The sequence below is a fragment of the Hypomesus nipponensis genome, chromosome 23, assembly GCF_054491055.1.
Source record: "Hypomesus nipponensis isolate SF chromosome 23, ASM5449105v1, whole genome shotgun sequence".
NCBI classification, from domain to species: Eukaryota; Metazoa; Chordata; class Actinopteri; order Osmeriformes; family Osmeridae; genus Hypomesus; species Hypomesus nipponensis.
In genome coordinates, this window is record NC_140383.1 from 25492158 (window position 1) to 25517238 (window position 25081).

General features: G+C 46.1%; 1 protein-coding gene across 1 annotated transcript; it reads right to left on the bottom strand.

The window, feature by feature from the left end:
* Positions 1–395: 395 nt before the first annotated feature.
* LOC146235154 (unconventional myosin-X-like) lies at positions 396–16552 on the bottom strand (the record flags this gene model as incomplete). The annotated part of the gene is made up of 6 exons (XM_084689371.1): positions 16529–16552; positions 15807–15905; positions 2616–2774; positions 1277–1464; positions 931–1065; positions 396–762 (listed from the first exon to the last, which is right to left on the bottom strand). Coding segments are annotated over exons 1-6 (972 nt in total), but the record flags the coding sequence as incomplete, so codon positions are not given.
* Between the last annotated feature and the right edge of the window lie 8529 nt (positions 16553–25081).

A 25081-nucleotide genomic window follows, 5' to 3' on the forward strand; every position in this document is an offset into this window, starting at 1 on the left:
AGTGATGAAAGGGTTAGGAGATGAGGAGGAAGGAAGAGAGGAGTTAGGAGTTTAGAAGTTACAGTAATAGGTAGCAGATTTGGAGGTAGGAGATTACATGTATGGAAGTAGGAGGTGAGGGGGCAAGAGGTAGGAGGAAGGAGGTGAGGAGTTAGGTGAGGAGGTGAGGTGGTGAGGACTTGAGGAGGTAAGACGTGAAGAGGAAGGAGCTGAGACGGTGAGGAGGTGAGGCGGTGAGGAGATGAGGAGGTAGGAGGTAGGAGGTGAGAGGGTAAGGAGGTGAGGAGGTAGGAGGTGAGAAGGTAAGAAGTGAAGAGGGAGGAGGTAGGAGGTAGGAGGTAGGAGGTGAGAGGGTAAGGAGGTGAGGAGGTAGGAGGTGAGAAGGTAAGAAGTGAAGAGGTAAGAGGTGAGGAGGTAAGAGATGAAGAGGTAAGAGGTGAGGAGGTAGGAGGTGAGAGGGTAAGGAGGTAGGAGGTGAGGAGGTAGGAGGTGAGAGGGTAAGAAAGTGAGGAGGTAGGAGGTGAGAAGGTTAGAGGTGAAGAGGTAAGAGGTGAGGAGGTGAGGAGGTAAGAGATGAAGAGGTAAGGGGTGAGGAGGTAAGGAGGTAGGAGGTGAGGCAATGAGGAGGTGAGGATACAGTCGATGATGCATCCTCCCTGGATGTTTCCGTTCTCAGAGACGTGCAGATGGATGAACTTCCCGAAGCGGCTGGAGTTGTTGTTGTAAACAGTCTTGGCATTCCCAAATGCTTCCATGATAGGACTGGGGACAGGGACACAGAGAGATTATCGGAGAGAGAGGCATTGGGAGGGTATTTTGAATACATTCTGCTGTAACGTTCTAGTTGTTGTTATGCTGTGTTGGTTTAGTTACATCATGATTGTGCCGCGATTGGTTTATGGTTATGAGGTTTTGTTGTGGTTGCAGCACCTGCTCTGGACGATGGCCTGCTCCACATGGGTGCTCCTCTCAGACAGGGGGGCACCAGCTGAGTTCTGACTCATCACTGACAGGAACTTCAACAGCAGCTTGGTGCTCTCTGTCTTCCCTGCCCCACTCTCTCCACTACAGAGATGGAGGGAGAGAGATGGAGAAGAGGAGTTGAGGGGGAGGAGGAGAGGACGGTGGGGGAGAGTTGAGAACAGAAGACAATGGGAAAGAATATAAAAACAGGTAAAACAAAACTCAGACACAGAAACTAATTGTATTGAATGCCATTTGAACAGATCCACTCCCACAATGACTAACACTGTCCCTCCACAGAGGCTAGGTTCACCTGATGAGCACACATTGGCTGTCGTGTCTCTTCCACAGACAGCGGTAACACTCGTTAGCCACAGCGAAGATGTGGGGGGGGAGCTCGCCCAGGTGGTGCTGACTGTAGCGCTCCACCGCGGCACAGTCATACAGACCTGGGACCTGCTTGTAGGGGTTCACCGCTGCTAGAATGGAGCCAATGTTAGTCTGGAAGAGAGGAGGGAAGAGGAGGGTGGAGGAGAGGAGAGGAGGGAAGAGGAGGGTGGAGGAGAGGAGAGGAGGGAAGAGGAGGGTGGAGGAGAGGAGAGGAGGGAAGAGGAGGGTGGAGGAGAGGAGAGGAGAGGAAGGAATGTAGAAGGGGATGGAATGGAGAGGGGTGTGGGTAAGACAGGGGAGGAGGGGAATGGGAGCAGGGAGAAGAGAAGAGGATGAAGGAGGAGAGGAGGGAGGAGGAGAGGAGTGGATGGAGAGAAGAGGAGGGAAGGGACAACAGATACATTAGTCTGTTAAATCTGCTTATCTCTATAGGAAGTTAGGTCAGGTATAGATACGTGCCCAACATGTCTTCATAGAGACATTGTGTCTGTGCCCCAGTATTAACTCCTATTAGGGCCCTAGAAACCGTTCAGCGAAGGTTAGAAACTTTTCAAGAAAGCCTCAACAGTGCAAGATGGCCTAGGTGAAAGAAATGATGCTACTATGTTAGGCTCCACTCACACAGGACCTGGTTAAATGTGTTTGTGGGTCATAACATTGATAACGACAACAGGTTGGGCAACCCTTTAAAATTAAAGTTACATCAACTACCATATAATTAAATAGTACTTCTTTTAGAAAAACATTGTAGGTACAAAGGAAATGTAAGGTAATGGTAAATGGAATTAAGTGTTAGCGGTATAGGTTATTACATATAAGAAAGCACAGTATGGGTTAGTTCACATACTTCTAGGAATCCCAACTTCTCCCACACCAAGTTTCAATTTTGGAATAACTTAGTTTCCTAAACCTTAAGGAAGTGTAACTACAGTTCCTATACACTCCTACAATGTTGCTACTGTAGGTATGTAGTGATATGGTAGTCAATGTAACCTATATGTAAAGTGTTGATGTAGGTTGTAATGTTATTCTGATGGATCATTACACACAGTGCAACAAGATAGATTGCTAACTAGTAAATTCATTCAGTTTATCTTCAATCTCTTGATCTGCAGTGCAATGCTCTACCCACAAAGCTATACCCACCCACCTGATAAACTAAACTCTTTTAGATTTTAGTATTTTTTGTAAATGGCCTAATAGCTCCTGGGGACTTATGTGAGGCAGCAGAGTGAAGTCCAGGCGAAGCAGAGCTGCCTTACGTAAATGAGGTCCTGGGTGTAGCGTAGGTGGAGGTTGTGCATGATGGCGGCCTCGTGCAGCTCGTCCAGACAGGACATGTCCTCCACACCCTGGATGCTGCTGGGCTGCATGAGAAGCACCCTCTCTCTGACCTGCTGCTTCTCCTGGAGAAACACCACCTGGGCACCACACATACACACATACATTTCAGCGTGGTGTAGGAGGAGGGGTCAGGCGGGTGTAGGAGGAGGGATCAGGGGGGTGAGATTCCCAAGGGAATGAAAGGCAGTGCAGTGATGCAGAGTAAGGTAATCTAACCAGAAACTAGAAGATTTACCCCCTAACCCCTCCCCATGACAAAAGCACCCACCCCCCAGCACCACCTCTCCACTGGTCAACTACACCTCCAGATACAGACCATTTATGATCATGAGTTAGTGTGTGTGTGTGTGCGCCCGTGACAAAACGGAGACATGAATACTGCAGGGGCTTTACACGTAGTGTAGCATTCATAACCTCAGCTGTTCAGTAAAGCAGGTTCATGTGTGCCGTCCTATGCACCAAATCTTCCAAGTTCAAGTCTTTTATTGTCAGATGGACAGAACAACACAGGGTCAGACTGGGCACTGAAATTCTTAGGACAACACAACGCAAAGCAACTTGGCATAACATAACATATAAGTACACAGAACATAAATTACATATATGATAAGCTGAAATATAGTAAACCTCCTAATTTACAAATAATATACAATATTCAATACAGTATACTAAACCTCTAAATACACATAATACACATAATAACCTATACTAACCTTATAAACCTATACTAACCTATGACAAGTGAAGTACAATAGTGCAATATTGCTGATCAGTGTCCATATCAATGTCCATTCAGAAGCCTGATGGCCCTTGGAAAGAAACTGTTGTCCAGTCTGCGTGTGCGAGACTGAATGCTTCGTTATCTTCTGCCAGAAGGCAACGGGGTAAAAAGACTGAAGGATGGGTGGTAACAGTCTCTTAGAATCCTGCCAGCTTTCTTGAGGCATCGTGTGTGGTAGGTGTCCTGTAGGAATGGGAGCTTCCTGCCGATGATGAACTCAGCAGAACGGACCACACTACGTAGGGCCTTGCGGTCCCTGTCTGTGCAGCTCCCATATCACACTGTGATGCAGCCAGTCAGAATGCTCTCTGTAGTGCATCGGTAAAAGTTAGTGAGGATGGAGGAGTGGAGTCCATGCCAAACTTCTTCAGTCTCCTCAAGAAAAAGAGGTGTTTCCGGGCCGTTTTGAACACCTTTGCCGTGTGAGCAGACCAGGTGAGATCATTGCTGATGTTCACCCCGAGGAATCTGAAGCAGCTGACCTCCACTTTGGATACGTTGGTGTAGGGGTACATGCTCCTCCTCCTGCCGCCTCCTATAGTCCACAATCATCTCCTTAGTCTTGCTGATATTGAGAGAGAGGTTATGGTCCTGACACCATGATATCAGGGTGTCAACCTCCTCTCTGTAGCCTGACTCGTCACTGTCAGAGATGAGGCTCACGATGGTTGTGTCGTCAGCAAACTTAACAAGGAGGTTGGAGCTGTGCGTTGCCGCACAGTCATGAGTGAACAAGGAGAACAGGAGAGGGCTGAGCACACAGCCCTGGGGGGTGCCTGTGTTGGTGATCGGCGTGGATGAGGTGCGGTCACCGATTCTCACCACCTGTGTCCTCCCCGTCAAGAAGTGGAAGATCCACTTGCAGAGGGAGGTGCTTAGTCCCAGGTCCACAAGCTTGGAGACCAGTCTGGAGGGGATGATGATGTTGAATGCTGAGCTGTAGTTAATGAACAGCATCCTCACATACGTATTCCCTTTGTCCAGGTGGGAGAGAGCAGTGTGCATAGTCAGGGCGAAGGCATCGTCTGTAGACCTGTTGGACCGGTATGCAAACTGCATAGGGTCCAGGGTGGGAGGAAGCGAGGAGCAGATGAATGATTTGACTAGCCGCTCGAAGCACTTCATGATGACAGAGGTCAGTGCTATCGGGCGATAGTCGTTCATGCTGGTCAGCGCAGCCCCTGAGGGCCCTACCTGATATGCCGTCTGGGCCAGGTGCCTTGCGAGGGTTGTTCTTTTTGAAGCAGTGCCTCACCTCAGCTACAGTTAGTGTAGGCACACCACTGGCTAAGCCTTCAGGTAGCTCCACTGCAGGGGGGTCACTGTCCCTCTCAAAATGAGCGCGTTCAACTTGTCTGGCAATAGGACAGAGGACTGGGTCTCACTGTAGCCTCTCCCTTTGTAGTCTGTAATGGCTTTAAGTCCACTCCACATGTGCCTGGGATCAGAACCATGGTAGCTGGACTCCACCTTGGTCCTGTAAGCCCTTTTAACTGGTCTCAGTTCTTGGTGGTCTTACTGTAACCAAGGTCAAAGTTCACAGATACGTGACAAATTATCACTGTCGTGATAATGTGTGAAACTTCTCTTTACTGTGTCCTTGGCTCAGCTATAGCCCCACATGAACCCAGTGGCCAATCACAGAGCAGCAGCAGGGACAATGGAAAGGAGCTGGGCCAATGTGCCTACATCTGCTGGTGGCTAGTGTAAGTAAAGTAAGGATCTTCCTCAACCAGTCTCAAGGTCACCTCTTCTTCTCTTCCTCTCTCTTTGGTACTCCTTTTCCACCAACGCATTTTCGGTGCTGGTTCGGAGCCAGTGTTTAATCGCAAACCAGTTCTTTCTCTTTCGACAGACTGAAAACCGGAAAAGTGGTTCATAAGTGGTTCGTACGTGGTTCGCAAATAGCACCCCTTCGGCGCTCCGACTTTTTGATAACTTGGCTAGCCTCCCAGTGCAGTGCAGACACTAGTTTCTGCGTTTTATCATAATCCTATCAAATGAGTGTGGGGGGGGGAGAGGGGTGTTTGTGTGGGGGGTGAGAGGTGTGGGGGTGATTGTGTGAGAGGTGTGTTTGTGTGGGAGGGTGGGGTGGGGTCCATGCTTTGTGTCTGAAACAACACCCTGACAGAGCTTTGTTGAGCTTGGCTGTATTGAATATTCATGTATTGAATATTCATGCAGTAGGAGGGGCAAGGCCACCTGACCTGACCAGCTGTGCAGAGATCAATGGAGTCTTACATGAGATGTGCCAGAGCACACTCACACGCGCAAACATATGCATGCAAGCGCACACACACACTCACGCACGCCCACATATATTTACAAAGAGACACACACATACACAGGCACACACACACAGAGGCAAACTGCCTGTCCATCTGCAACACTAGGGTCACACCCTGCAACACTGGGGTCCCGCCCTGCAACACTGGGCTCCCACCCTGCAACAAGGGATACTGGGAGGAAAGGAAGGGCGGTTGTGCTCCTATTAATGTAATTGCGTTTGTGTGAGGCATGTGTGTGTTGTGTGTGCAGTGTGCAGTGTGTGTGTATGTCGTGTGTGTGGTATGTGTGTGTGTTTGTGTCTGTAGTGTATCTCTCAGATCACAAATTCAATTCTCTGTCATCTCTTAAGTACGTGTTCAACCTCCACATATATTCAAGTCAAATTGCCAATACTGTGGTAGCCTACTCCAGCATGGTGTCAAACCATCACAGCCATTTCTGATCACCTCAGTAAGACATAGTACTGCCGACCACATGAACACAAGAACCCCCCACTTTGCATTATATGACGCTTCATACAATGCCACTATCTTTCTGAATGAGCCTCAGAGGGTTTATACCAGACCTGATGTTTCCTCCCCAGGGAAGGGAGAAGGGGCTGGCCAAATGGCCACCTGCCTCAACCTCTCCCTACTCCAGTAAACTCTGGATTAAACAAAGGATTTATCCAAAACAGACATTTAATGGATTTACAAACATTTCTCAAAGACAATACTGTTTGTGGACACTAGAAGGATTATTGGAATTTGTGTGTGACAATTTATACTTTCCCTTTAATGCTGTGTTGACGTAATTTGATAATCCACTTAGGTTAGAATAGGTTATAGGTTTGAAATAGGTTTTCTGTGCATTTAGGGTTAGTATAGTGTATTATTTATTGTTATCTGTAATTTAGGAAGTTTTAGTATTAGGATTAGTATATTGTTATGATAAGTCAGTCAACCTTGATATCAAAATGATTTTAATCTACAAACCAAACCATTTATAAATGTTGTGTAGATTATGAAGTATATGCAAGGTATGAATATTTTAAGGACACCATCCAAAATCAACAACACCCAGGCCAAGGACCTGACCAATGAACTGTTTTATCTGCCACAAGGCACTTCCCCTTATTCTGATTATAAATACCAACAACAAATAATCACTATCTGAGTCCATTGATGCAGGAAGTCCAGACAAACAGATAGGCCTTCAAAAAGGATCTGGCCAAGCTCCTGAGATTCAACATTATAGTGATTGCAACACGAGTTTCTGGACGATTCTGCAGAAATAACCAAACACAATTCGGTAACACTTTAGATTAGCTCACCAAATTCATAATTTATTAACCAATTTGTTACTTATTAGATAACGGTTTGTTCACTATTAGTTATTTGTTGTTCATACAAAATGTATCATTAGTATAGCATTAGTAAAGCTAAACCCTAACCAAAACTTAAACCCTAAACCTAAACCCTGGCCCAAACACGAACCCTAACCCTAACTGTGTGAACAAATGCTTTACTAATGATACATTTTGTATAAACAATAAATAACTAATGATGAACAAACCATTAACTAATAGGTAACAAATTGGTTAAGAAATTATGATTTTGGTGAGCTCATCTAAAGCGTTACCCACAATTCTAATTGCGACACTGAGATAACCAAACTCATTCTCACCGCAGATTAAAAGGAATACTTTCACGAAAGAACCTTTCGATCGAATTACATGGATTCGTTTACAAGATTTAAACGGACTCCGCTTTCGACCCACAACTTCAACACACCAGATAACGTAAATGCGACTAGCTATATTTCTTACTTGTAACATTGTGACATGAAGTAATTTATATTGTATGTGTTTTGATTAGAACTACACGTAAAACTAACTCCTGTCACCACTAGACATTCCCGTTAAGGCCTTGATTCTTTCTCCTCCCCCTTCCCGCTCTTTACATCTGACCCATTGTATGCTTTGCTTCATATTTTAGCCCATCAAATTCTTACCAAAGCCAATAACATATTTCCATTACTGTTCAATATATTTCCACTTATTCCAATAAATCATTGTTTAATTTTAACTTGCGTATTCTGATCCCTTATGTTATTTGATCCGCTCTTCACTTAGAACGGAGTCAGGTGGCTGAGCGATTAAGGAATTGGGCTAGTAATCAGAAGGTTGCCGGTTTGATTCCTGGCTGTGCAAAATGACATAGTGTCCTTGGGCAAGGCAGTTCACCTTACTGTCCTCAGGGGAAATGTCCCTGTACTTACTGTAAGTCGCTCTGAATAGGAGTGTCTGCTAAATGACTAAATGTAAATGTAGAACAAATTAATTCCTTAAGATTTGACTGATTTTTACATACTAAAAATAGGATTCCGTAATGTCCTACCCTAATATTAAGGTGGTGCCTCTAGAGACTATTATAAATTAAGTATTTCTATCTTAAACAAGCAAACCCTGCTACACTACATTCATGCAAATTATAAAGTAGCCTTAATTTTTCTGCTGTTACATTATTAACTGCTTATGTTATGTTGACCAAAATGTATTGTATTGTTTCTCTGTTCATTTGCTCTACCTCCACAAACATTTAGTTCATAACAGAAGTCATTACATGCACAATGGTTTAGCCAGTTGTCATGATTGCAGGCCTAATTCACCATACAGCGCTTGCACAGTTCTGCCGACCAAGAAGGCTAAAGTGGTAGGAATAGTGCCCATGTCCGTGATGCAGGTGGTGATTATATTTTGTAGTTGATTTGTTAAAAGTTTGTGCACATTTGCAATGTGCAGGCAATTTTGACATCAGTAAACACATTAATATATGTAACAAAATTCACTGATCTATACTGAGTTGTTCTGTTAGCTAGCCAGCATTTCATCCATAAAAAACCCCTTTGAAAGAAAAGATTCAATGTTATGCCAGCCGTCAGCACTAACCTGCCCATATCGGTTGTAAAAGTGTTTTGCTTCTAAATAACAAAACAGTTTTTTAACTATTTTCCTTACTACAAACTCTGGTGCATTAAGCACTTAGCTTCATTTTATTGCGAATGCCTTTGTTAATCGCATTAGTTCACTAACAAAACAAAATGTACTGAAGTTATAATACAGCCTCCAATACAGCCTCCTAATGCCGCTAGTGAAGCACACGGTACAGGGGATTTCCAGAGGACCAATCAGAGTGAAGGTGCTGGGACCAATCAGAGTGAAGGTGCTGGGACCAATCAGAGTAAAATGGCTGTGATGAGTTCCCATGATGCCCGTGGAGGCACGTGAAAGATGGGGATTGTTTTAAAACATTTTGAAATGCTGATCTGAACAACGTCAATCACGGCACTGCACTCCATTGGATTATAAAAAGAACTTTGGAGAGTGCCTGGCATTATTATCACACACAAACAGAGATTCTTGGCTCTAAGATTAGTCTTTCTCAGAGAAATTACTATTATGGATCATGCACCAGTGGAGCTGGTACTAAATATGAACGGCGAACCGGAGAAAAGAGAGAGATGGAGGATGAATACATCATCATTACTAAACGGCCTCTTAAGGGGAAAGTTAAGAGAAGATTTGAAAATGTTCTTTGATGCAAACATAGGCAGCACTGAACCAATCTCCATGGTGTGGGAAGCCTCAAAGGCTTTCATAGGGGGATATTGATGGCTGAGGCAGCAAAAAAGAAGAGGCAAAATCTACATAAGACTGTAACTGTAACCCTAACCCGACACATCAGATATCGCCATCACATGTTTGTGTGAGCATGGAGAGCTCCGTAAACACACTGATAAAAGCCCTGTACAGACACAAACAATGGCTCGATTGACTGTTAAACGGAAGTGACTCTGGACATAAACGAGCCATTCTCAGCTTTGAAGCTAGATTAGTTATGGAAACTACAGCTGGAACACCTTCAGGGGAAAGAACCCTGAAAATGAATCTTTCTCTTAATGAAAATACTGTTGAATACACAGACACACAACCACTTGGGCACACAAACACACAGACATGAATACACACACCTACAAAGACACACATTTCTACACAAACAAATCTCCAGAGTGAGCCTCTCCCCGCAGTGCGCCCCATGACCTCAACACACTCCTCTGAGCTCAGAAGAGGACAAACACACATGAGCGAACCCTGACAGCATAACTCACAAGACTCAGACAGTAACACCCTTGGGGTCATGAGGTCCTTGGGTCCTGACCAAGATAACTTCACACAGAGCCAGGGGCGGTTCTACACAGGGGCCTAGAGGGGCCAGTGCCCCTGTAAGAATGTCCCTAGCCCCCCCTGTGGCCCCCCTGAGCTGACTGAATAATTTTTAAAATTATTATTAATTTATTTTTACACGTTTTTCTTCTTTTAGTAGTCATCATGAACCGAGGAAGGGACATTGCAGCCTTTTTTGCCCCAGTAAATAAAAAAGTGAGAGAAACATATCAAGGTATTGAGAGAGTTGAGGAGCTGGAAGAGGGAGAGCCAGAGCCGTTTGTATGATTTTAATGTAAAGCAAAACTTAAGTATTTAATGTTTAAATATCATTTGTTTCCGTTTTTTAATGTGCCCCTCTGATTAAACACTGGCCCCCCCTTGGCCCCCCCTTGGCCCCCCCAGTAAAATTTGTCTAGAACCGCCACTGCACAGAGCTGCTTCTCTAGATAATCAAGCCACAGACACACAGAGATTCCTGCCTTTCTAGACTACAAGGTGTTGGGTCAGTCATAGTGTGAGGGGTCCTGGTGGAACGGCCAGCAGCACAGCCAGGTCCCCTTGTCTTCTGTGATCCTTCCTTATAGAGATACATATGTTTCCTGTCCCGTACAGAGACACTAGTCTCACCCACACACTTTTACACACACATACGAACACACACACAAACAAGCTCTCACACCAACACATTCTCACATACATGTTCTCACATACACACTCACACACCACCACATGTTTGATGACAGACTGTGGTGACTCACCCCAAAGACACTCACATCCTGACCCCTGTTCACCCCAGGGGTTCTCCCAGACTCCTGGGGATGGCCATACATGCACCGGTACAAAAAGTCTCTGCTCCCTCTGACCCCTGGCTCCCAGGGTGCACTGGGGCAGGAGGGACATGAAGTAGAAGGACATGACTGCAACTTGACCAAAGGGCTGACAGAGCCCATAGGGAGGTAGTGCCTCAAGGCTTCCACACAGTCAGGGTTACACATAGTTAAGGTTACACACAGTGTTGACTTCCATGCAGCAAGTCAAAACACACACACACACACACACACAAGAGCAGGGAGTGAAGCAGTCTTCATGAACATAATCAGAAAGTCATAAGGAGAGGGTGAGGAGGATGCAGAGAGGGTAGGAAAAGTTTTTGTCCCTGAACACGTCTTAGATAATTATATATTTACCCTAGAGAACAGATGGCTCTCTCTCTCTCTTTTTCTCTCTGTCTCTTCACTCTCTCTCCCTCTCTCTCCTCTAGCCTCCAGGCTCTCTCTCTCTCACATCTCTCTAACCTACATCCCTGTTCAGTGTCTCCGTCCGATCATGGCTCCAGAGAGAGAGCAGCTGTCCATGAAAGAAACCAGCAGAGCTCCTCTCAATTTAGAAAACCTTCTCCATCAGCTTCAGCTTACACCACCAATTCAATGTCAATATGGGACAGATTTAGACCTGGGCCTCATGTATAAACGTTAAGGTTAGGGTTATACATGAGGCCCCTGGCCTTGTGGAGACCTTCAAGACCATGTGTGAAGCCTGGGATAGAATTGGCACGACTGCTAGGGGAGAGAGACAGAGGCTGGGGAGAATGATAGGTTCGTTACACCCAACACCCTAACCAGTGTTGGGTGTAATGCATTACCATGTAACGCGTTAGGTACGTTTGTTAGGTAACGAGTAACTTAACGCGTTACTTATTAATTGAATGAATCAGTTACTAGTTCCTTGGTCAAAAAAGAAACGCGTTACTCAAGTTAGTCCTTTGGTCGCGAGCCCTCAGCATGTAGCTTAAAGTCTAGGAAAGTTGAGGCTACTTTTTGCTAACCTAGGTACCTACGAAAACGCTAGACAAGTGGGTTCCCCTTTGTTCATTTGATGAGCAGTCTCACAAGCCCAACTTACCCGGCATCATGGAGCCGACCAGCTAAATAGTTATTTAAGACTTGCATGTACAGTAAGGCCTAATGTCACATTAAATCATGTATTTGAACTCAAGTTTGTATGATGCGTCGCTGTATCGTTGTAGCGGTTTTAGGATTATATTACAGTAAGTAAAGTCTGGTTCAGTATATAAGGGAAGTGAACACCAGTGTGCTACCATATACCTAGTTATAGCTTAGCTTTGTTTTGCTCCTAGATTCAGACCTAGCCCCGGTAAATTGAAGAGCTAGCTAACTACTTAACTTCTGCCTGGCATTTTACCAAATTATTTATTGATTAAAAAGTTTCTTGATTCAAGAACTTTATGCAAATATTGCTTTTCAATATGGTGGATTATTACCTTGATCCGTATTGCCGTAAAATGAGGATTGATCATGTTATATGTGAGTGACACTGACTATTCAGTACAATATGTGCTATTGCTGAGGTCAACCCATTAAATGTGCCTTCTGGGTATAAGAGTGACCAAGGTGAATTGTCTTAGAAATAAATGACTTTTCTTAATGTAACGCAAAATTAACTCTCTACAGCAAGTAACTAAGTAAAGTTACATTACAAGAAATGTAACTAGTAACTGTAATTAGTTACTTTAAAAAGTAACGTTACCCAACTCTGTCCCTAACCCTAGGGTAGAGAGACAGGGGCTGGGGAGAATGATAGGTCCTGCCCCCTTGTAGCAAACCCTGAGTTCAGCTTTGTCTGTTCCTTTATCTATTTCTAAAATAGCCATGGAAGCCTTTCATCTGGTTGCAGTTTTCTGCTTCCCTGTTTAGCTGCTTACAGTGAAATCAGTGTGTTTATTTAGCAGACACTTTTATCCAAATCGACAGGGGAGAAGCTCCGACCCCTTTATCTGAAGTCAGATCTACCACTGAGCTGCATCATCTCCATCCAAACCTCAGTCAGACAGTCAGAGGAGTAAGATCTCTGGATGCACCCCCTTCCCATCCACCCAGCACCCTGGGACCAGCAGGTTTGGACAAGGCTTCTCCTGGGGGGCCTGGAGAGGAGGAACCAGGCCTCTGACCCAGACCAGGACCGGAGGAGATAGCTGGATGGGCCTCCCCAGGGGCCTCATGTATAAACCAGCGTACACACGAAAAGCTTGGGTACGGACAAAAAGCTTGTGATATATAAAAATGTACTTGAAGTGAGAATGTGCACGCCGTCCACAAAGTCTTTTCTGGCTCTTTAAAATGGCAAATTCCAACTGAAAAATGCCGAAACTCACCAAACATTTCAAAATAAAGTTTCCACTACAGTTACTGTCATACGTCTATAACGTTGACTGTTCAAAAAATATAATTACCTCCGCTAATAAAAGTTTGATCATGGATGTGGATGATTCACATCAAAATGCCAAAACCTAAACGGGAAATACTATTAACTGTTTAATCCGCCACCACTTAATAAATCTAACTTGAGGGCAGACCCAGCGCCATAAATTCACGGACTGGCATGCCATTGTTTTTGGAGGGGCTCAAATTAAATAGATCTCATCATGTAACATTATCTTAATTATCTTCCAAATGGGCATTGAATTAATTAATTCAAGTCTACACATATAACAGGTTTGATTTGGTATTGAAACAGGTAAGTCATGGACAACTAGCCTACCATTGTGCAAAACCGGCTTATAGAGAAAATAAAAAGAGGAGCGTTAGGCCTCTTGAACCGCAAAGCATCAACTTAGAAATAGCTTAAATTGCGTGGTATAACATTAAGCTGAATTACCTCCCAAGTGAACTTTGAATTTGTCCAACGGTATTAACATAACACATTTTATATTGAAACAGATAAAGCATGGACAACTATTGTGCACAACCACCATAGGCCTAGGCCTATATAGCGTATAAAAAGAGGACTAATTGCGTTAGCCTTAATCATGGACAACATTGTGATACAAAATAGAAACAGGGAGAATAATGTAGGCCTTGGCAATCATTAAGCATCTTAATCAGAAGTATTAACGTTACATTTGTATTACATTTTGGGTGTTTTGAGGGTGTTTGTTTTACTGTCTCTCAGTCTCGGTTCTTAAGTAAAAAGAAAAAGGAAAAGGCTTGTTTGTCCAAGGCGGGCTGACTCTGGCCCCTAAAGCCCGCCCATAACGCCCGGACTGCTTGAGCGTGTCAAACGAATGACAAAATCACTCAGGAAATGCATGTCACCCTCTGAATATGGTTAATATTGCACGCAGCATGGATTATTTACCACAGATGAAATATATACTTGCTGTGCAACTACAAGATTGGCAATGGAAAATGCAATTGTGTCTGTGAGCCTGACTCTGGCTCAGTGCCGGTCCTAGCACATTGTGCGCTACTACCTGGCGGCGACAAACGAAGGAAAATGCTGCACGGCACCGTCTCAGCAAGCAGGGGTGCCTGCAAATGCCTGAAGGGGGCGCCAATATGCCAATTCCCCACAAACTGAAATTATAGATAAGAGAAAAAAAATTGTAGATAAGAGACCGGCTGCCCGGTCTGCCCGTGCCTAAAACCGCCCCTGCTCTGGCTCATCCATGACCGACAGGAGGCATGTTTCTGAATTTTGAGTTTTACATCGGACCATTTCTTAATAATTTCTGCCATGGTTCGGTTCTCCGAACCCACAGCATTTACGGCCCTAGTGACAGTTTTACACTCCGCCGACTTTCTTTTTTTGCTAATTGGCTTACCTGATGACAGCTAGCCACCTCTGTTGTTAGAACCTCGATCTCAGTCTGTGAAATATTTCTTTTTTGCATGTTTAGCCATTTTAATTCAGACAAAGAAATTACCTCAGGAGCGCATTTATAGGCCATCTACATATTCATTTATGGGAGGAGGCAAGGCGGGGTCAGTGGCTCGTTCACGTGCGGTCAATTACACCTTGACTGCGATTTACAAAAGAAAGGTGCGCAGGACCTGGCGTACGACCAGTTTTATATATGTGAATATTTTGGTGCGTAGGTACTTTTCAAGTTTTGGCCGTACGCCATCTTCTGGTATGTAAACTGTGCAATATTTTTTACATGAGGCCCCAGATCTGGAGGCTAATAGATCACAGTCAACCAGCCAGATCACTGACACAACTGGATGGGAAAACCCATCTCCCAGCCCTTCCATCTGACCCACAGACATCTACAGTGGATACTGTACGGAGCTATTTTCAACCACTGCTCTCTGTCTCACCCTCCCTCCATCCCTCCCACTCTCTCTCTCTGTTTCTCTCCTTCCCCCCATTCTCTCCATCCCTCCCTCCCTCTTTCTTGCCCCCATTCTCTCTACCTCTTCTCTCTCCCTCCCTCGGCTGCTCTCTTTCCGAACAGGATTTCCTCCAGACACAAAGGCCTCCACACGCAGCCAAACAGAGATGTGAGTGGAGTGCAGGTTCTGAGCTGATATAGGGGCCAGTCCTGGTATACATGGTCTCACACACAACCTCACTCTCCACACATCACCCTCAATATAATATAAATCTTTACGCTTGTAAGTATCTTTGAGTTGAAAGAATGAGGAGAGGAGAGGGGTGGGAGGAGAGAACAGAGAGGAGGAACACAAGCCAAAACCTAATGCCTAACCCTAATGGATATTCTGTGGCTTTATAGTGTTGTAGGGTTATAGGGAGGGTCCTTGGCTTTCAGTCAAAAATTTCTCATGGAAATACAGTGAACTGCTCTGATCCTCACAAGCCAGGGAAAGACTAAACCAGTTTTTAAAACTACTTCCTTGGCATGAAGTGGACTTGATGTGGGAACACATTGAACTGAAATAATAAAAGTGTTTAATTAAACTAGTATTTTAGTCATTAACAAAAACGTATTAACAATGGGTTTGGACCGTAGAATCCCTTGACCTAGTTTTCTCTCTGCGGTCAGTTTGTGGGAGCAGAGTTTGTCCCTCCTACCTCTCCGTAGTGGGTGGTGAGGACCAGATTTCCCTCCTGGCAGGAGCTCACTGTGGAGGGCAGGAGCTGCTCCTTGTCCCTCAGCCAGACATGGGCCCCCTGCAACACAACAAACCACATCAGACACAACCCTACTACACACAGAGCTGTCACGGTATCACAAAGGCCTGTTGAGTTTATGGGGTGAATAAAATAGATGATATGTAGGATATTTTTGACAGGCTGCCTGAGAAACACAGATGAGAAGGAAAAACCAGAGATGTTCTTGGAGCTCATTGGTTACTGCTACCAGCCAGACTATCCCCTCTCTCTCTCCACCGCTACTTGTATTTACTGCTGTATTAACAAACAAGGGAAACTCTCTCCCTCTCTCCCTCTCCCCTTCTCTCCCTCTCTCCCTCTCCTCGTCTCTCTCTCTGAGGGCTGCGCACCCTGGTAACACCAGTAAGAGGCCATGTCCATGACCAGGCTTTCCCCTCCTCCCCTGCCTGCTGCCACCCTTCTTTTCCTGGACTCTATCTCCCACACTGCACGGCACATTCCCTGATCATTTCCTGTTTCATCCTAATATTCAAATCAACCACACAGCCAGACTGCTGTGTGTGAGAATGTGTGTGAACCTGTGTATACAGGTGTCTGTGAGTGTGTGGGAATGCAACTGTGTGTCAGTGTGTGTGTGTGTGTGTGTGTATGTGTGTGTGGGGGAGAGTGTGTGGCCATACAGTAAGTGACCCAGGCATTCCCATGTTTATGAACAGACAATTTGGCGATATGGAGAAGCAATAACAGGAATCTGGGCGTTGCTGCTCACACACAATCGCATCCTCCCAGCTGTGCTAGCCTCTGTCTGTTTACATCAAGATGAAGACTCCCTTGGTTACCAATATCCCTGACCCAAGACCTATTCAGGTCCCGGTCACATTGCAAGGCTGCAGATGCTCCAGCACAGTAACCTTGAGAACATCCCAGACAGACAGATGCTATCTGACACGTCTGTCCATTCTGAGCTTCAACAAAACGTACACACCAAGTATCTGTCCTGGCACGGACCCTGTCTGATACCGGACAAAGGGTATCAGACATCATCAGAGAGATTAGATAGAGAGAGACACAGAGAGAGACACAAAGAGAGAGAGAGAGAGAGAGAGAGAGAGAGAGAGAGAGAGAGAGAGAGAGAGAGAAAGTGAGAGTGTGAGAGAGAGAGAGAGAGAGTGTGAGAGAGAGAGAGAGAGAGAGAGAGAGAGCAAGCTAGAGATAGACAGAAAGACAATGTTAAACAGAAAGAGAGTGAGAGAGGGAGAGAAAAGGAGAGAGGTGAGAGGGAGGGAGTGAGAAAGGGAGAGAGAGAGAGAAGGGGAGAGAGAGTGTAATGTGCCCAACAAAGCTAACAGATCAATAGCAACGGGTTTCACACTCGGAAACATGATTCAAGGCCATCGCTCCCAGTCAGCCATCCTCATTAACTATTAACAACAGGCCTCCACGTGCTGTCAGCTCACCACCGCTCTCCAGAGCTCCCTGCTGCTTGCCCTCAGAGTCACAACTAAGATCACCATGCTGCTCTCCACCACTGATTACATGACAAGCCATCTGGCCGTGTCTTTATCATTGAATAACACAGGGCGGAGATTTCCTACAAATCCAGGATGAAATCAATTCAATATACGAAGCCTCACAAATCCTCGCCAAAAGTGTGTGTATGTGTGTGTGTGTGTGTGTGGGTGGGAGGGGTCGATGGGGTTGCTGATGTTGTGGCCACCATGTGTGAGATCTCCTTCTCTTTGTTGTGGCCTAGACCTGGTCTAAGACAAAGCACTTAGTCAGGCAGTCTAAAAACCTACTTCCACAGCAGTAGGCTTTTTCCAGACCGATAATGGAGCACAGCTAAATGTGGCTCGCCCCCTCACACACACACACACACACACACAAACACCCTCCAGAGAAAAGTGCTGAGTAGACCGGAGAGGGGGGATGGGTAAATTGAGGCTGTGGAAAAGGGATAGAGGGAGAGGTGAAAGAGAAAGAGGTAAAGAGAGAGGAAGAGAGAGGAAGAGAAAAAGGAAGAGAGAGTGAGAGAGAGAGGGTGAGAGAGAGTGAGTGAGATAGAGAGCTAAAGAGACAGAGAGATTGGGTGGGGGTACCTGATAATGCAGGTAACCCTAACCCTAATGTCTCCCTTGTCTGTTAATGCAGCAGTGATGCTGAAGATGACAGAATCATTATTCATTTAAGATCCAGCCCTGACTGAGACTTCACTACTTTGAAGGGCAGGACAGTCAATCACATTTAACCCTTCCATTTAACACTTTACTCATTTTTTAAAGTATGTTATAGTTGAGAGCATCGGTCAACATGCTTCAACATGTCTGTAGATGCTAATGGGCAGAGAGAGAGTTGGGGCCGGCTGTTATGGTGGAGGGTAGAGGGAGAGACAGTTGGTATGGCCACACAGAGGAAAGTCTTTTCTCGTGACCTCCACAAGGTTCCAGAGAGGAGCATTAACGTTGTTTAGTCTGTAGATTTAAGAAGATCAGTTGGTGTTACATAACAGTAAATAACTGCAAATTACAGAGCAAGGGTTGTCGTGCTGCTAATACCCCTCATGTTGATGTCTAATCCTAGACTTGGTCACTCATTATTGGTGGAAGCCAGATGAGATGTGAGACACACACTTCTTAGTGCACTTGAATGACAAACAGATACTTTTTGCACTTCAGGAGCAAGAATACTTTTTGGTGCATTCAACAGCAAGTACCTTTCTTAGCGCACTTCCACAACAAAGAGTTCCTCTTTGTGCACTTCAACAGCAGGCACATTACATAAAGCAGTAGAGCAGAGAAGAGGAGGATCATTGTCTCGTGGTTTCCAAGCAACTTCCACCATGCCCCTATATGAGCTATCTGACATACAGTAGACTAGAGGGTAAAGAATAGACTTACAGGAAGGGATGATGTCTCAAAAACACATTCCTCGGTTCCTGGAGTGTATCCCAGAGAAACTGTACTAAGACTCATTTCTGCTCTGAGAGATCAACTAGCTGTTTTCCTCACTTCACATCAGGGCCAGTCCAGTCAGAATGCCTCAGATATGAACATGTAATGTTGTGTGAAATCCACTGTTGCATCAGTTTTGGCATTATCTGTGTGTGTGTGTCTCCAAGAGTGTGTGCGCGCGTCAGCATGCGAGACAAGCTAGTGCCAGATGTGTGTCTTAAGACACAAACATAATGACCCTTAAGGCATAAGAAACACTAAGGCCGTTTTGGACGAAAAGATCTATTGTTCCATCAACAGATGGTCTTCTAAACTCTCAACCCCTCCCCCTGTCCCCTCCCCCCCCCCCGTGTTCTCTCCCCCTCCTCCTCCTCTGTATCATCCCACCTCCCCTCTGTCTCCCTAGGCAGCTCTGTCAGGCGAGGAGACAAAGGAAGACCCCCCCCCCCTTGTCAAGCACCCCGCCTCCCTGGCCAGGTCCTGGGTCCAGGAGCGCACCAGAAGAAGATCCCCCCAACAAAAACAAGCTGGGCCCCTGGGGGTGATTGGCTTAGGGTCAGCCCCAGCTTTGAGCTGGGATCAGCTGGACACACTGGGCAATGCTGACCTGGCTAGCTACAGGCAGGTGTTACACCACTCTTAGGCTAGGCCTACACCACTGTACCTGACCTGGCTAGCTACAGACAGGTGTTACACAACTGTAACTGACCTGGCTAGCTACAGACAGGTGTTACACAACTGTAACTGACCTGGCTAGCTACAGACAGGTGTTACGCAACTGTAACTGACCTGGCTAGCTACAGGCAGGTGTTACACCACTCTTAGGCTGGGCACATCCATTCATGCTTGTCTCTGCAACCTCCAGAAGGTCACAATATGTGATAAAGTTCTATTAAATCAGTGTGTGTAGGTGATCCAGATCAACTTGTATTCCCAACGCCTGTTTCACACACAGTCAGAGAAGGGCTTTACAGACACCTACATATACAAGTAGCAGCACCAGACAAACCCTCAAAGACAATCTCAATAGAAGAACCTCAACTTGAGATACTCTCCTCACTTCGTCCTGGTAAAACTGGAGGGTGCTCTTGCTTGGAGACTGCCTGTACACCGTGTGGAAAGCCATGGATGGTGTGCCAGCTAGGAAAGCCGCACCAGGCTGATGTCGTGCACCCTCTGACGGAGCCGTGATCTGATCCTGGAGCCCGGAGCTCCGGTTTCCCCAGGCCTGGATACTGACCTCCAGTTCTGAGATTTGTTAATTCATGAGCGTTGAATATTAAACGGCTGACAAGCCACAAGGTGCCATGGCTCTTTCTCCCTGGACCAGCCGAGCATGAACATCACGTACGCACGTCACGACAAAAGAAAGCTGATCAACCCAATCCTGCCTTCATCGTTGGACAATTAGTCACAAAAACCTTCTGCATTGCTGAATGCTGCGTGACATGGAGAGAGAAAGAGAGGGAGCGAGGGTAAGAGAGAGAGAGAGAGCGCAAGGTAGGGAAGAAAGCAGGCAGATTAGAAGTGGGGAGGGAAGGAGGTTGGGAGGGAAGGAAGGAAGGAAAATGGTCTGGTTGGCACCTAGGGAGGGAAGGAGAGAGAGACGTATAAGCATGCAGGCAGGTGGAGAGGGAGGGAGGGAGGGAAGGAGAGCGGAAGGCAGGTAGATAGGCAGGCAGGCAGCGTTCGGTCGGTCGGTAGGGAGAGAGAGAGGGGGGCAGGAAGAGGGGGAGTGGAATCATACATGTGAGCAGCTAGGTACGCTGGCTGTCTGTCTGGTTGTCATGTGGTTGGGTAAGAGAGAGCAAACATGCCCAATTCAGGGATGTGTTAAATTCTTCTGGCTCGTGGCAAGCCTCTGACTTGTTTTCGGCCACAAGCACAGTGGTCGAGGGTGCCGTCTCCTTTAGCCCACTAGCTCTCCAGAACTCCTGCCCCCGACATCCCCAGCTCTCCAGCCCTCCAGAACACCAGCCATCCAGACCTCCAGTTATCTGGTCCTCCAGCCCCCCAGTAGCCCCTATCAACAGCTTCTCATCCTCCATCACTGTTGTGTTTACATTTATTCATTTACCAGACGCTTTTATCCAAAGCGACTTACAAGAAAGAGCTTTACAAAAATTGCACAGGTCAATGATCATAAACATCAAGATAGCATGTAGTTAAACAAATTACAATTAAACAACATGATCCTCAAAAGTGCTAGTGTATCTGGAGGAAAGCAAGCAACAATAATATAATTCACAGCGAATAGCGTTGCATTGCACCACTCTATAAACCCTGAAACACACACCAACATTATCATGACAGAAGAGTGATGTGCGGTCAAAGCAATAACCCTTAACCCTGCTCTTTAAGGGTCATCCAACTGGGCAGTGCATGTGTGTGTGTGTAAGTCTATCACTGGACTGAAATGGTACCTGTCATGTCATTGACTAAAACCAAGTATTTTTCACAATGATAATACAGCATGTCACATGTCTGGAATCTAATACAGAATGTAGAAGAAAGAAAAGAAGAAAAAAAATCTCAGTAGAAGAGCCCTCATAAACTCATAAACAACACAGAAGCTTGTTGTTCTGGGCCAAAACAGGGACCCAAGCCAAACTCAGGGATTGGTTCTAAATCTCCTGGATGCTGAGTGAGCAGAATGAGGAAGATTCTGCCAAGTAATGGGTCAGATTAACCCGGTGTAGAATTGGGGCAGGGCTATGGGGTGGGGCTATTGTAAGGGGGTGGGGCTATGATCTGGGGTGGGGCTATTGTAAGGGGGTGGGGCTATGATCTGGGGTGGGGCTATTGTAAGGGGGTGGGGCCATGATCTGGGGTGGGGCTATTGTAAGGGGGTGGGGCTATGATCTGGGGGGGGGCTATTGTAAGGGGGTGGGGCTATGATCTGGGGGGGGGCTATTGTAAGGGGGTGGGGCTATGATCTGGGGTGGGGCTATTGTAAGGGGGTGGGGCTATGATCTGGGGTGGGGCTATTGTAAGGGGGTGGGGCTATGATCTGGGGTGGGGCTATTGTAAGGGGGTGGGGCTATGATCTGGGGGGGGGCTATTGTAAGGGGGTGGGGCTATGATCTGGGGTGGGGCTATTGTAAGGGGGTGGGGCTATGATATGGGGGGGGGCTATTGTAAGGGGGTGGGGCTATGATCTGGGGGGGGGCTATTGTAAGGGGGTGGGGCTATGATCTGGGGTGGGGCTATTGTAAGGGGGTGGGGCTATGATCTGGGGGGGGGGCTATTGTAAGGGGGTGGGGCTATTATATGGGGGGGGGCTATTGTAAGGGGGTGGGGCTATGATCTGGGGGGGGGCTATTGTAAGGGGGTGGGGCTATGATCTGGGGTGGGGCTATTGTAAGGGGGTGGGGCTATGATCTGGGGGGGGGCTATTGTAAGGGGGTGGGGCTATGATCTGGGGTGGGGCTATTGTAAGGGGGTGGGGCTATGATCTGGGGTGGGGCTATTGTAAGGGGGTGGGGCTATGATCTGGGGGGGGGGCTAAGAGGTGGGGTGGGTTGTCCATAGCCAAGGATTATGGCCAGCCTGCTAACACCCAGATGTTTCTTGTGCATGGTCTTGTGTATGTGCACACATGTACATGCAAACCATTTCATGCTCTTTGGTTTTAAATACTTCATCAACCACACTTAGCAGTAGCAGTCCCAATCTCCACATTATGAACGTTTATTTATTGTTTTGCTGCTGCTGCCTGTGTATGTGCAACTGACCAAGAGATAAAGAGATCAAGACAGAGAGAAAAAAAGAGAGAAAGGCATAGAGAGAGGCAGAGCTAGATAAAAATCTAGAGAGAAATAAAGAGGGTAAAAAAGAAAGAGAGAGAGTTGGTGCATGAAGGTAACAAGTGGAATTTGCCACCTTCAGCATCTCTGCTACTGGGAGACATGAATTAATCATTGAAGGTTTGAAAGAGATTGAGGGAAGGAGCAGCTGATCATAAATTAGCTAATGGAGGAAGACAGTCCTTAGGGGGGGAGTTCCCCAATCCATGAGGGACGAGGGGAGGGTGAGGGAGAAAGGAGGAGGGAGGGGTGCAAGGGGAGGAGGGAAGAAGAAGGGGAGGAAGGGCTTTGCTTACTAATTGCTCTTTACCAGTGTGAGGTGTCAGGCTCCCTGTATATAAACAGACTAGGGTGGCCTGAAGGCAGCACACTGTCTGAGCTGTTATGTTCTCTGACCAATCACAGGCCTGCTTCCTGTAACTACCACACAATGACCCTGGAGAAGAAGGGGGTGACACCAATCATCCCATTCCAATTCTAGAATGTTATCTTTGTTTAGCAGGGGAAGGGCACTACTATTTCATCAATCTGCCCACAAATGTGTTGGACTATTTTAGCTGCTAGGTTAATTTATAGTTGAGTAAGCAGACCTTGCCAGTATTTGGCTCTCGTCTCTAAATAAATAATATATCTAACCTCTAATCTGGTATTGAAGTCAGTCTCCCTGGTTTAGCGAGTCCACAGCAATGTCTGATTTCCAACTCTATTTTCAATATCAAATTCCACAATCCTTCAATCCCTCCAAAAACATAATGTGACAGTGTGAAGTCTTTCGAGCGCCTGGTGTTGGCACACCTCAAAGCCATCACGGACCCTCTCCTGGACCCCCTGCAGTTTGCTAACAGGTCTGTGGACGACACAGGTAACATGGCCCTCCACTTCACCCTACAACACCTGGACTCCCCAGCATCCTATGCCAGGATCCTGTTTGTGGACTTCAGCTCTACCTTCAACACCATCATCCCTGCCCTGCTTCAGGCCAAGCTCTCCCAGCTGAACGTGCCCGAATCCACCTGCAGGTGGATCACAGACTTCCTGTCTGACAGGAAGCAGTGCGTTAAACTGGGAACACAAGTCTCTGACTCCCGGTTCATCAGCACTGGATCTCCTCAGGGCTGCATCCTTTCTCCTAGGCTCTTCTCCCTGTACACCAACCTCCAGTCATCCGTCCGTCAAACTCCTGAAGTTTGCCGATGACACCACCCTCATTGGGCTAATCTCTGGTGGTTCTGAGTCGGACTACAGGTGGGAAGCTGACAACCTAGTGACCTGGTGTAGCCATAACAACCTAGAGCTCAATGCTCTTAAGACAGTGGAGATAGTTGTGGACTTTAGAAAGAACACAGCCCCACTCACCCCCATCACCCTTTGCAACTCCCCAGTCAACAGTGTGGACTCCTTCTGTTTCCTGGGTACTATCCTCTCAGGACCTCAAGTGGGAACTGAACATCAGCTCCCTCACCAAGAAAGCACAACAGAGGATGTACTTCCTGCAGCAGCTGAAGAAATTCAACCTGCCAAAGACAATGATGGTACAATTCTACACAGCCATCATTGAGTCCATCCTCACTTCCTCCAACACCATCTGGTATGCTGCTACCACTGCCAATGACAAGAGCAAACTGCAGCGTATCATCTGCACTGCTGAGAAAGTGATTGGCTGCAATCTTCCTACCCTCGAGGACCTGCACACCTCGAGGACCCTGAGGCGAGCGAGGAAGATTGTGGCCGACCCCTCCCACCCTGGTCACTTTTTGTTCCAGCTACTCCCCTCTGGCAGAAGCCTGCAGTCCATCAGGACCAAAACCTCACGCCGCTAGCCTTATCAACAAGACCCCAAACTGACACTGACACTCTACCTCATACACTCTGTCACTTTATATAACATATTCAGTATAATTTTTTTATCTATATTATTTTATTTATCGTATTTTATTTTATATTATATTATATTGTATAGCTATGCCAGAAGTTTATTTAATTTTGTTGTACATTTTCGACATTTTCTTTTTGTTCATTATGTTTAAAGGTTGACTGTATGCACCTGCCCACTAATGTAAATTCCTTGTTTGTGACCACTTACTTACTTCCTGCGATTAAATGAAAAGGCTCAAGATGCACTTGTTCAGGGAGTACAACGGCACTTAGGAATGCATGGCTGGACCTGATGTTAGTTTCCTCCAGGTTCACAATGATTCTTATTGAGAGACTCGTTGTTCTTGTTGGATAGTTTTAACGGATTTAAACTTTTTGTACTCGCTGTGAAATATTTTACTGTTGATTGCTCTTCGACAGGTGCACTTTTTGGATTTTGTGCTGTCTAATTGTAACTTGTTTAACTGCATGCTCTTATGGTTCTTCCCTTTGGCACTTATTTGGTTTTTCACAATGTACGCTTCATGTTTGGGCTGCTTGCAATGTTTGGGGCTACCTCATTGTTATGATCAGTGACCTATGCTCTTTTGTAATGCTCTCT